At 43.7% G+C, this 13,866-nt stretch overlaps 1 protein-coding gene across 2 annotated transcripts in view; it reads right to left on the reverse strand.

The window, feature by feature from the left end:
• Positions 1-13,866, reverse strand: part of LOC109289046 (netrin-4-like) — a 139,105-nt gene that overhangs the window by 27,760 nt on the left and 97,479 nt on the right. For both annotated transcript variants that reach the window (XM_019504920.1, XM_019504919.1), the window contains exon 4: positions 1,114-1,240. In XM_019504920.1, the coding sequence (XP_019360465.1) occupies positions 1,114-1,240 (127 nt within the window). The remainder of the gene's footprint in view (positions 1-1,113; positions 1,241-13,866) is intronic.

Raw genomic sequence — 13,866 nt, forward strand, 5'->3', positions numbered from 1 at the left:
GGGGCGGGGGGGGGCGCCCGGGGGGGGGGGGGCGGCCGCGGGGGGCGGCGGCGCTTGGGGGGGGGGGGGGGGGGTTGGTGAGCGCCAACCATGGGTCGGTGACCAGCAGCGGCCAGGGGTGATCATGGACCACGTGCAGACAGCGCTGGTGGTCCTGGCAGCAGGGTGGCAAGCAGTGATCGCCTGCAGGCACCGCCCACAGTGTTGGCACTGCCTTTTTGTAGGGGGTGCACTGCCACGTGCAGGGGGTGCATGTGCACCCGCATGCACCCCCTACACGTCGCCCCTGCATGTTTATGTAGTACCTCATATTAGAGGTACTACACCCAACGCACAGTAGCAAAGGGACATCAATGCAGGTGTAGATGCACCCACTGTGCATTGTTTTAATTAGCAGTATTCTATGTTATGTTTTGCACTTTGCTAAGTGGTAAGAAACAGAAGGACACAGATTTTAAATTCTTCCAAGCTATGGGGGCATTTGGATCCATGTTTTTAGCTGATCTCTTTATAAAGATATAAGGATGTCATGAAATTACGATTCCAGGTCTGCAAGCATGGGTGTTGTTTCGGACCACTGCAGATAGAGGGGTCATCTGTTAAATCCAGATCTAGCTTTTGATTATGACTCTCTTCTATGACCACATAACTTACTTGTTAATAAATACATACTATGACAAATGATAATTTTGTGTCATAATTAATACGAACTTGGAATCAACTCATTTAAAAAGTTGTTGAAACCTTGTTCCTACACACATACTAAAGACAGATCACTGAATCTTCTTTTGTACCATGAAATTTATTTCCTTATGCCATATTAGCATACTACAGTTCTGTAGAGTAGGGAAATGAATGAAGGGATGTGTTTCTTTGAAGAGCAGTGTTCTGTCTTGTAAGTTCAGTATTTCAGTAGATCAAATCATTCAATTATATTAAAAAAACTGCACTGATTGAAAGGACTTTCAAGCAGTTGCTTAGCAGTTCATTCTCCATCTGTTGCAAGAGCACCATAAATCTAGACTGGATGAATTATGTATTATAGAACTTTTCCTACTTAAACAGTGATTTATTGTCCTGAGACCTTGGATCATTAAACTCCCTCCCACTTACTTCTGCATTCATTTGATGCACCAGTTTTTCCATCTCCTGGCTTCCAAAGCTGGTCATTGTATAATGGCGCACACCTCTCACAGTGGTCCCCTGCTGTGTTGTGTCTGCACACACACTTCCCATGGACCTGTCAGGGGAAAGAGAATACATTAAAGCAGATGAATGAATCAATAGGAAGACTGAGCATAGAACAACCTCATAATGAAGGGGGGGGGGGGTTTCTACACAACTCCTCCTCACGGTTACCCAGCACTCTCAAGAAACCCACACAGTCTACAGCCTCTTCATCTCCATGTGCAACCTCTAATGGGTTCTTCTTCTGTCTTCATGTCATTTTGCCAAATTTGGGGTGTCAATAAAACTCTCATTCTCTTTGCTGAGATGGCAGGTTCACTACTAGGTTATCACAAGATTCACAACTATCAGGTGAACAGAAAGTAAAAGAACCCATAAGTGCCAACTGATTAGAGAGTACCTGAGCAGCTTTGCTCAGACACAGAAGTACTCAAAGATATATTCCAAGGAAACGCTTCCTAAAGATGTCATAGGGGGATGGGGGTCTCATCTATGTGATGGTGAGAGAATTATATTGTACCTGTAATGCTGTATTCAGTTCTGAACATCTTGTTATGAGATAAACATTGAGAAATTGGAGAACGTTCAACAAAACCAGGTAGAGGGCTGGCAGGACCAAAGAATGAGGAAAGATTACAAGAAGGAGGTATGTAAACTCAGTAGTGCTACGGTGGAATGTGATAACATCCCATAAAATATTTGATGGAGTGAACATTGGAAGAGAAATTATTTACTGGTGCAAGAGGGTAGAGTTACTGCAAAGTTTTTCCTGTGACTATTCACTTGACTCTTCAGAAAAGTTTATGTCCCTTCCTGAGAATATTTTTGTGCTCACCTTTTGCTGTTACAAACATTTCCAGAAAGAATGGATTTTAAATAATTATGGTAGGGTATTTCTAGAAACACATAGCAACCTTGAAATCCAAGTATTTCATACTTCAGGATATTGAGGGGGATGAGGATGATGATCCACAGGTTTCCATTACAGCAGAGGTATCAAACTCACCTGGCCCCATGGGCCAGACGACTGCTGGTCCATGGGCTGGACTGAACCCACAGACTACCCCCACATTCTGGTGCGCTGTGGCTGCTGCAGGGCTGTGCTGCATGGCCCTGGAGTGGCTACTGTGTGCAACACAGTCCTGGAGCTGCATGCAGAAGGGCTGTGCTGCACATGGCAGCTGCTGCACCACTCAGCAAGCATTGCAGGGGGTCATTCAGCACATCCTGTATGCTGCCTGTGGGTCATTCCAAGAGCCACAGTTAGAATACGGGGGCAGATGATATGGCTGGCCTGTCTGTTTGACACCCCTGCATTACAAGTTGCCGTTTAGTGCATGAGGTTCTGTAGTATCTGAGCATGTGCCAAATCTCTCTTGCCAGCAGACATAAGGGGATATTTTACATAAGGACTTCCAGAATCTTTGCCTACAGGTCTTGCAAAGGAAGGGAATTACTTAGGAAGAATGCATCTCTATCAGGAAGTTGCCCGATATCAAGCCTGGGGGAAGGAAAGCTCACAGGTGACTATCAGAGTAGTGGTTGCAGGTCAGGAGCGTGCACATCACAAGACAGATTCTTAGCAGCCGAGCAGGCAGTGCAAAGAAAACAAGAACTGAAGATTGCCCTCCCTTCACATGCATCGTTGAGTAGGCCAAGCTCTGCAGTTGCTCAGTTGCAACTCAGACCCACTGCATGCGACACATGGGGGAGTTACAATTTTCATTTTGACTGGAGTGTGACTCTAATCTGAGCCTTACTCTCCCCCCTAATGTAAGTAATATTTCTCCATGGACCTTTCTGCAAGTCAGACTTTGTATTTGAATTTCCAGTTCCTCCCACCTCATTATGGGCAACCTGGGATCAGAAGAAGAACGTTATAAATAATAGGTACCTTAACATTTTCCTCCACCCCAACCCCAACTCTCTGCACCAATTTGCTCCCCTCTCCTCAGGTTGCTAATCCTCTCACACTAGATATTTCATGTAGCTAGCAAAGAGGCCAGCTTGCAACTGATGCCACTGCTCCTCTCTGGCCAGCTGGCAGATTTGCTGCTGCACAGAGCGGTTGGCTGCCTCCTCACGGAAGAATGAACACAGACTTCAGGGTATGCATTTCTCTCTCAAAAGTCAGCACCAGGAAACCTCAGAGGGCTGCATTACATAGCATATTATGTGGTGCCTCACTGGACCAGCAGCTATGTATATTCCAAACCTTGCTACCTAATTACAAATAAAAGAGATACAAATACAGAAAGAGTTAATTAAATACTTTGCAGGGGATGAGGTCCTTTTAGTACAGAGAGGGCCAGCCTTTTTGTCTGAAGTGACACAAATTAAGCTCTTCTCCAGCCCAATCTGCTGCTATGCTCTCCGCTCCCTGCCATATCTGTCACCAGGCTTCCTGTTCCCTCCCCAATCTGACACATGCTATACAGAGACTGCCCGTGCCACTGGTGGCAGATGTGGTACAGGTTGGCCAACCCTGTTTTAGTATTCAGGGTTTGCCCTACAGGTGGTGAGGTTCTCCTCTCCAGGCACAGGCATCAACCTAAGCGCAATCTGTACTTCATAGAGACTGCACAGTAGTGGGGAAGTACTGAGAAGAAAAAAGGAGGAGGAAAAAGGTTTGTTCTTATTAATTGATTGTAAACAGATCCAAACTGTTCCCAAAACAGCACACTGGCCTTCCCCAGTTTTTCCAGCTTTTCTGAACCCAAATCCTAGAACTAGTGCCTCCTGGAGTTTGGCAAAATACTACTGGATCTAGATGCAAACCATGTATATTGGGTCCATGTCCTTTTTGAACAGGTGTAAGATGTTTGAAGACACCATGTTTATGATGTGTAGAAAATGACCTTAAAAGACTATTCATTTGTCTAGGTCTAGGGCACGGAAGTTAGAAACTGCTAGAATTAAGCTGGTCCAGGCAACGTTACTTTGGCTTCATAGTGGGTATGCATTATAGATTCATAGATTAATAGATGCCAGGGTCGGAAGGGACCTCAATAGATCATTGAGTCCGACCCCCTGCAGAGGCAGGAAAGTGTGCTGGGTTCAGATGACCCCAGCCAGATGCCTATTTAACCTCCTCTTGAAGACCCCCAGGGTAAAGGAGAGCACCACTTCCCTTGGGAGCCCATTCCAGATATTGGCCACTCTAACTGTGAAGAAGTTCTTCCTAATGTCCAGTCTAAAAAGCCGCGGTCCATTATATTATGGACTTCAGTTAAATACTCACATACTATGTTTTTCCTGCCTCATTCAATACATAGGATGGATGATACTCACTAAGTACATCTACACAGGACACTTCACTGCACATTACTAATGTTCAGTAAAGTATCACCGTCTACATGTGCACATACAATTACTGCACAGTATATTAGTCTAGTGTGCCATTTTCTAGTACTTGTAGATACAGGTACTAGAATAACACTGCATTAACAAATATGCTGTATTGCACATGTAGACGCTGATTGGGAGCAATTTGCTCCCAGTCAGCCTAGGCAGCAGGGGGCCACAGGGGGTGGTGAGAGCTGCCCTGGCTTGGTGGGATGCTGCTTCCCTACCCTGTGCAGATTGGGTCTCTATCTCCATGGGGCAGGGAGGCAGCTACCTGCTCAGCTGAGACAGTTCCACTTCCCCTGCTCCCCCATTTGGGGCCAACCTGATCTGCCCCCATCTGGGACGCAGCTACCCACTGAGCTGGGACAGCTCCTCCCACCCTCCAGAGCTCGGGGCTAAGCCCTGCACCCAAGGGGAGCCTGGAGCTCCCCCAGCGGCTGCAGGGGGTAGAGCAGAGCAGGAGCAGCCCTGGACTGGGAATTTTCTGTGCACAAAATCAGGCACATTAATTGCACATGTAGAAGCATCCACTGTTAGTCCAATAGAGAGGAGTAAGGAGAGGATTCTGCATGGGATTTGTCTTTGGTGTGGAGCAAGCAAGTCCTTGTTCAGGAAAGGGGGAGGTAAGTTCATTTATTTGGTTACCTGTTTCTTGATATTAGGCTTGGTTGTAATTGCTAGTGTTTGGGTTCTGTAATTTTACTGCCATTTGTTGTTTTTAGACTGCTTGGTGGTTGTGTTGTAAGTTGGATAGAGGTGGGCATGAGAGAGGGTTCCTGTCATGGATCATGGCTAATGAGCCATTATAACTGCTAAGCCTAAACACAGGGGCAGGAGTGACCTAGCCAAAAGGCTTAGAAAAGAGAGCAGCCAGTGACCAGCAGAGCCAGTGAACAGAAAACAATTTGCATAAAATTTTTTACAGGGTATCTGGAGAGCAAGGGCATTTTCCATTTTTTCTTTAAGGGTAGAGACCATGAAGAGAAGACATTGATGGAACAGCAGTGCAGGAGATGCTAAGCATGGAGGAAGCACTGAAGATGGCTCAAGGCTGAAGTTTCAGAATATACCTTATTCTTGACTGGGAACCTGTGGGATGTTATCAAGGCAGTTCGTGGACTTACGACACAATTGGTTCCTGAAAACGGCGTCTTAAGTTGAAACATAACTCAGAACTAATTTTCCCATAGGAAACAATGTTATAAATGGGGGATTGGTTCCTGAACCAAGGCCCGATATCCTGTTTTCACCAAAAATAACCCAAAATTTTGTACTCAATCAATTATAGATGAGTAGTATAGCTACATTAATGTATTTCTATTGTAAATAGCAATCATATTGATTTGGAAGGACTTCTTTGAGGTGACTTTGCTAGATGTTTTGAAGGGCTCTTGGTTGGACTTTTTGAAGGGTTCTTGGCTGGACTCTTCTCAGGAGTCTTGGCTGCAGGTTTTTCTGGAGTCTCATCTGCTTTCTTAAAGAAAGTGTCCAAGGAAGTTTGGACAGATGTTCTCCAGGGAGATGGGTGACATGGCGAATTGTTCACCATCATGGCGTCACATCAGATCAAGTGTTGTAAAGTTGAAACTGAAGTCAGAAAGTCAAAACGGGGTGTCAATTTAGAAACGCTGTAAGTGCGAGACGTAACTCAAAGTGTTGTAAGTCAAGAGCTGCCTGTATATGCAAGAAGTGTCATGTGAAGATCTGAGCACTAGAGATGCATCTGGAAATTATTGTGGACTTCAGGCAAGGATTTTAAAGACATTTTGGAAGAAAGGAGGCTACAGAGATTACTCAATGTTTGCAGATCCTGCCGAAGAGGAGAACCTGGATGGTAAACCAGTAGACAAAATGGGTGATTCATAGAAGCTGCTATCCACAAAGAAAAAACAGAGGAAAAAACTGGCTACTAGAGAAGAAATTGAGTTGAGGAACAGGTTTGCTCACTGGAGAATGAGGAGGAGAAGCAGACAGATTCAGAAGACGGGTAGCATAGACAAAAGGAATAACTATCCCAACAAAAGGAAGGAACAAGGCTGATATTTAGGAGATTATGAGAGAGGATGATCTCCAGACAGAAGAAAGAACTGGTCATTCACAGCAGTACCAGGAAGAAGCAGGTCTGTGTGACCCTTTCTTCCTTATCATGTCCTTTTGACAAGGTATGTAGCAGAATTTGCAGTTTTGTTAGACTCTAACAGGCCTGCGTCATGAACAAAAACTTCTGACCTCTGGGCTGTCAACCATGTGCCTTAGTGCCCATGCTACCCTAGTCCCATGGTTTCTGTGACTGGCAACTCCATTTTAAGAGGACTCAACAGACATCTTACCAGAGTAGGCCCGAACAATGGGAAGGTATGTGGTCTGTCAGGAGCAAGTATGTGGACATAAGGCTGCAAAGGATCCCAACAGGCATGAGGAAGAATCCATTGGTCATTCATGCTGAGACAGATGACACTATAGATTTTCCTGGGAATAGATCAAGAATGAGTGCACTAAGCTAGGAAAAAGTGGAGGCACAAGTGATCTTCTCTAGAGCTTTTCTGGCTCCCAAGAGGGGATGATGAAAGCAAAACAAGATGACAAAGATCAATAGATGGTTCAAGGGTTGATGATATGAGGAAGGCTTAGGAATATTTGACCATTGGGAGGCATCTCAGAGAAGAGGACTCTCTTGACAGATGGAGTCACTGGATTTTTTAGACTGAGACTGGCAGGACTATAAGAAGACTAATAAGTAGAGCTTTCATCTAAACTACATTAGCATGTGAGCTTGCAGGCCTGGTAGCAAGGACTTTCAATAAAACTCTAAAGTCCACATTGTTACTACAGGACTACAAAAGAGCACATTAGAAGAAAAGGACAGAGAAAGAGAAAGACCGGGTGTATTACCAATAATTACTCACAGGAAAACTATGAACAACCAGCAGTGAAAGAGGTAAAGGCCATCCTAGCAGCTAAGGTACTTGATGGAGTGATAAGGAAATATTAATGTCATTGGAAAAGACCCTCATGAGACTGGATATAGAATTCTCAGTACATCTCTCATCCTTGTTCAAGAGAGAGAAATTTATATTAGAACAGATACAAGGAAGGGCTATGAGGGTGACCAGGAAAACGGTGAATCTACCTTATGAGAGGAGGTGAAAAGAGCTTGGTTTATTTAGCTTTGCCAAACAATGGCCAAAAGATGGTATGATAGCTCTAAAAATATATCAAGGAAATAAAAATCAGGAAGGGAAAATGACTATTTAAGCTACAGGATAACATTAGAACAAGAACAAATGGACATAAACTAGCAATGAATTTATTTATGCTGAAAAGTAGAAGATTATTAACCTAATAGGAGTCAGTTGCTGGGAAAAAACATCCACTGGGAGTAATACTTCTGCAACTCCTTCAGCTTATGATGTTGAGGACAAAGGAGGTCTCATCCAGTCCTGTTCTCTAATATTTCTTTTTATTCCCATTGTCGAGTGTGTGGCCTTATGCACTACTTACCATATACCAGGGGTGGGCAAAATGTGGCCTGGGGGCCAAATGTGGCCCACCAGGCCATTCTATCTGGCCCGCAGGGCCCCTAAAAATTTAGAAAATTAATATTTATCTGCCCTGGGCTGCCTGTCATGCGGCCCTCAATGGCTTGCCAAAACTCAGTAAGTGGCCCTCTGCCCAAACTAATTGCCCATCCCTGCCATATACCATTCATACCATTTGCTGGCTACAACATTTCTTATTTCCTTATGGGCTTTCCTAGGATGCCCATTACTGTGATATCTGAGGGCTTCATAAATTTAAATCATTTTATCTTCACAATGCCTCTATGAAGTAAGGTATTGTAACTATTATTCTTCCCGTTTTACAAATGGAGAACATAGGCATTAATGTCAATAGTGTATGTTAATTGTTGGTGCCCAGTTTAAGATACCAGAGGCCCAATTGTTCAGAGGATTTAGCACTTTCTTTGTCCAGCACATAGCTCTCCCTGACTTCAGATACAGGAGCGAATGCTTAGTGCATCTGTCAGTCTGCCGCCAGGTGATTCAAGTGAGGGACCCAGAATGGCTGCATATGGATAGCTCAATTCAGGGAGGCTGTGGCAGAAGCAGGGATAGAATCTGGTTTATCAAGTGTGGCACTGGCTCAAAATATTTCACCCTAAACAGTTAAAGTCTGGCATAGTTATAAGCGACTGAAATGTAAAATAATTTTATAATGGATCCTCACATTGCAACAGAAGAAATGTGGGTTAGAGATTTGGAAAAATCTCACTATGAGGATGGTCAAGCATTGGAACAGGCTCTCAGGAGAAATGGTTGACCATATCTTGAGCAGGATGGTTTAAGTCAAGAATGATCTTACCTCGAGCAGGAGGTTGGATTAGATGACCTCACGAGGTCCTGTCCATGCCTACTTTTCTACGATTCTATATAAACCCAAACATCCTACCCACATCTGATTCCTGTGATTCTTTGATTCCTGAGCCCCAGCCATACACATCTGATGTTAACAGATCAAATGATTAATAAAGCATTCAAAGCAGTCTTTAAAAGAAAGAACTCTCTGAATGGCTGGAATGCTTAAAAAGCAGAACATGCGTCATCTTTCCATTTGGCTTCACAGAATACCTCACTCCTTTTGTTTGTCCTGTGTCCAGTTGGGCGCCTTTATCCCGTGTCCTTTCAGTAATTGTTGTTGTTGTTGTTGTTGCTGCTGCCACTACTTCTCCTTGGCTACTGTCAGCATGTTTTGGGGGTTTTTTTCCTACTGAAGGAAGATTAAGTCTGGAAGCCTTCCAGAACTAAGCAACTGTTGCTGATTTGCAGAAAATGTTTGTCTTCAGGCTGTGTATTTGCTTTGTAGTGTTGCCAGAGCTGTTTTGGATGCAGCAGTCTAAAATGACATGTGCAACAAGTTGCTGACATGCTTCCTGGAAGGGGACTCTTCATGGATTGTTGTAGCAGCTCTCGTGGGACACAGTGACTCATCTACCCCTTTGCTGTCTCCTGTTCGATGACATCAAATGCAGCGTTGGGGTACATACAATCAGGTATGTTCTCTAGTTTCAGAAGACAACTTGCAGAAATATCATATATCTGTGATTTGTGATAAGAACTTCAACATTTGGCCCTAAGAGGAACATGTTATGACTTTCTTCAATCATTTTGTGTGGTTAAATAAACAGACTATTTCAATGGTTTTGACCTTGCAGAGTCCCAGGATGATGCAGGGGATTAGTAATGAATTGGGGTGCCTTCCACATATAGGCTAATTGTCTTAATCCTTATTAGTTTGGGAATGATTGAAAGCCATTAAAGTCGCTATTACAGTTATATGTTAGTCTAGTGAAATAAGTTCTTGGTCTTAGCCCCCATTACAAAAATCTCTAACAGCTGGTTGCCTTTACTGTAAATCAGAATTGAGGGACCAACACAGGGGTAGATGCCAATAACTAGTTTAGGCCTGAAGAAGAGCACTTGGTGCCTGAAAATGTGTCCAGCAGCTCTCCTGATTATACAGCTGGCCCAATACAAGGTATCACAACAAATCCTTGCTTCCTGTACATTTCCTGAACTATCCTGGTTACAACAATACTCCAACCCCAATACTCCATCCCCACGATACTGAATTTTGCAGGAGTGCTGCTTGTTCCTATTGTTTTCTTACTGCTTTCTCTCTCAGTACATTTTCTGTGTGTTTTAAGACAGGCTGGACTCTTACTTTTGCCTTCTGTAGCACCAAGCATATTGTCAGAACATAACAAGTAGCTTATAAATAAGAGTTGCTGAGTTGACATACAGCTTGAAGAAAACAGGGCATTATAGTTCACAGCTTGCTGGCATGGAGCCGCTCACCAGGTGCTGATAATTGCTCCAGGAATGGATAGTGGATAGCCTATTATTTCAAGGGAGGAAGAGAAGGGAGGCCAAGTGTATCAGCAGAGACTGCCCATGCCACTGGTGGCAGGTGTGGTACGGGTTGGCCACCCTGTTTTAGTATTCAGGGTTTGCCTTACAGGTGGTGAGGTTCTCCTCTCCAGGCACAGGCATCAACCTGAACACAGTGTTTGGGCACATCTACATGAGACACTATGATGACATAGCACCAGTGGACACAAACTGTGACATTGATGATACATCGCTGTACCAATGAGCTATGTCACCTTAGCTCATCGCTATGGCAACTGGCCATCTAATGACCATCTAAAAATAACCGTGCACTGCCAGAACTGCTAAGGCACATACTAAATGACTGTGCCGTATAGCAAATGTGCATTCAGGGGCACATGTAGATGTGCCCTGTACTTCACAGAGACCACAGAGTAGTGGGGGAGTACTGAGAAAAGGAAATGAGGAGGAAGAAGATTTGTTCTTATTAACTGATTGTAAACAGATCCAAACTGTTCCCAAAACAGCCACTGGTCTTATCTAAAATACCTGCCTATTGTGGTGGAGGCTGATGATCTTATGAGGTCCCTTCCAGCCCCTACTGTATATGAAATCTATGAACACTGCAATGCTGGGGTGCCTGGAGTGTTCCCACAGGAGCACGAGGGACTCCCCAGTGTGCTCAGCAGCAGACCTGGAAGTAGACCAGAAATACTTCTGGTTCACTTCCGGATTTACCACTAACCACGTGGAGGGTGCCCCCGACACTCCATGTGCCCCAGCATTGCAGCATTCACAAGTCACGCTGGTACCTTGAGGCATGTAGAAAAAACATATAAAGCTGTGTCTATGTCTGAATCGCTGATTCTTTGAATCCGGATTGAATCTTCAGATTTGGATTTGGCTGAATTGAATCAGGGACAGTGATCTAAATCAACGAACCGAATCACTGTCTGTGATTTGGGCCGAATCCAAATCAAATAGGCCCATTTTGCACACCCCTACTGGGCACATCTACACATTCATTAATGTATTTTAGGTAATGCACATTAAAACTAGTACCTTCATTGTGAGGCACTAAAAAACATGCATTAGCCTATTTTAATGTACATTAGCTAAAGAGCATGTTTTTTGTGACATTTTAATGCACATTAAAATAAGCTAATATGCATTAAAGCACACATGTAGACTTGCCCACTGACAGATCTCTTTGCTTTTACAGATCAGACACAGTGGGTTAGCACTAAAGTGTATGGGATAATCTCTGTAATAAAGAAGCTTGACCATCATTTATTCAATGATGGGCCAGATTCTCCTGTCACTTATACTAATATATATTTAGCTAATTTCACTGACTATAAGAGAATGAGTGGGGATTTGCAATAGTTAGTCCAGTTTTTGCAGCTGTAAGTTCTTTAGTTGATCTGTGTTGATATTAACTAATGGCAATAATAAAAGTTAACGTATTTTAGGTAAGGGGTTTTCAAACTTCCTGCATTTGCAGACCCCTAAAAAATTTTGAATGGAGGTGAGACCCCTTTGGAAATATCAAATGGAGATTCAGACCCCTTTGAATTGTAAATGTGGGTATTCATGTACTTTTGCAGACCCCTTCAACGTAGTCTGTGGACCCCCAGGAGTCCACAGACCACAGGCTGAAAACCACTGTTCTAGGTGATATTGCTATATTTAATTGCAGTATGAGACTCCTTTAGCAGAGAACAGGGAACTCACCAGCTGGCCTAAATACATATCTCCTTAATGTGGATATTCACCTGTCATGAAAACTTGTTGCAGGTGAAAATTTGGGAGAGTCTCATCATGTAGTTCTGACTGGTACTAGTGACTAACTCTCTTTGTGTGTGTGTTTGACCCCAGGTTACATTTTGAATGTGGGGCTAGCTGCCTTTTCTGCGGTTTTTTACTTCCATTTTTTGGTGACACCAAAGTGATAGCATGACTAGGTCCTACATTCAGAAGGAAGCACCTTAGGACATGGGTGTAGCAGGAACCCAGGGGAAAAGTATTTGTCTTTAGCTTCTCTGAGGAATAGATTTTGGAGAGCAAACTGAGAACAGAGAACCAAAGTACTGATGGTAGCTTTTCAAAATCACAAAGACTGGATGGCCTAGGGGGCTTACAGGGGCACACAGGAAGCCTTGGGCAGGGAAGAGTAAAATGACGTGGTCTCATAGCAAAGTCCTATGTAACTGCAAGGTCAGCCAAGGTCAAAGGAAGCAGCTGTACTGGAGCACGAGAGAGAAAGAGACTCCTTGATTTGGCAAGACTCATGTGCTGCAGGAAAAGGGTTCTAGACTCCTTAGAGGAGCCCAAGCTAAACCCACAGCATAGTCCCAGAATTGTGAAGAGACTAGTGCAGGAAAATGCAATTGGGATTTTATTTTTTGTTTGGGTCTGTTTACTTTCTGGACTACGTAAGTGTTGCTTGCTTTGGATTCCTTTGAAAAATTCAGACGGGGAACATACATCTATCCCTTCGGAGGACTCAAATGCAAACCCAGAGTGCACAGAAGTGAAGTTGCGGGCTTAATCTGTAGAGTTACCACTGTTTCCAAAGCCCAGGGTAGCTGGCCTTCCTGGTTCCTAGCCTCTATCTAGGAAATATGTAGTGGAGATAAAGTAAGAAATGGTACAACAATTTATTCATTCACAGAGGAGGTTAAGAACGCAGATGGCTAGTGCATGAGACCCAACATAGCAGTTGGAGAGTGTTCAGTTAGGGGGAGCTCTACCAGGGCTAAGACACCTGGACACTGATACGGGCAGTCCTCTGACTTACGACACAACTGGTTCCTGAAAACCACGTCTTAAGACAAAATGTTGTAACTTGGAACCGATTTTCTCATAGGAAACAATGTTATAAATGGGGGATTGGCTCCTGAACCAAGGCCTGATACCCCATTTTCACCAAAAATAACCCAGAATTCTGTACTCAATCAATTATAGATGAGTAATATAGCTACATTAATGTATTTATATTGTAAATAGCAATCATATTGATTTGGAAGGACTTCTTTGAGGAGATTTTGCTGGATGTTTTGAAGGGCTCTTGGTTGGACTTTCTGAAAGGTTCTTGGCTGGATTCTTCTGAGGAGTCTTAGCTGTTTTTTCTGGAGTCTCATCTGCTTTCTTGAAGAAAGTGTCCAAGGAAGTTTGGACAGATGTTCTCCAGGGAGATGAGTGACACAGTGAACTTGTTCACTGGTGTGGCTTGGCATCAGATCAAGCGTTGTAAAGTCAAAACTGACATCAGAAAGTTGAAACAGGGTGTCAATTTAGAAACGTTGTGAGTGCAAAACGTTGTAACTCGAAACAGTGTAAGTCAAGGACAGCCTGTATTTCATTGTATATCAGTGGTCGAATCAAGTCTAATTTAGAGAAGCAGGGCAGCTTTTACTGGCTGGAAGCCAAAAGTTAGCTT

The sequence above is a fragment of the Gavialis gangeticus genome, unplaced genomic scaffold (assembly GCF_001723915.1).
Source record: "Gavialis gangeticus isolate Ggan-Ray unplaced genomic scaffold, GavGan_comp1, whole genome shotgun sequence".
Taxonomy (NCBI): Eukaryota; Metazoa; Chordata; order Crocodylia; family Gavialidae; genus Gavialis; species Gavialis gangeticus.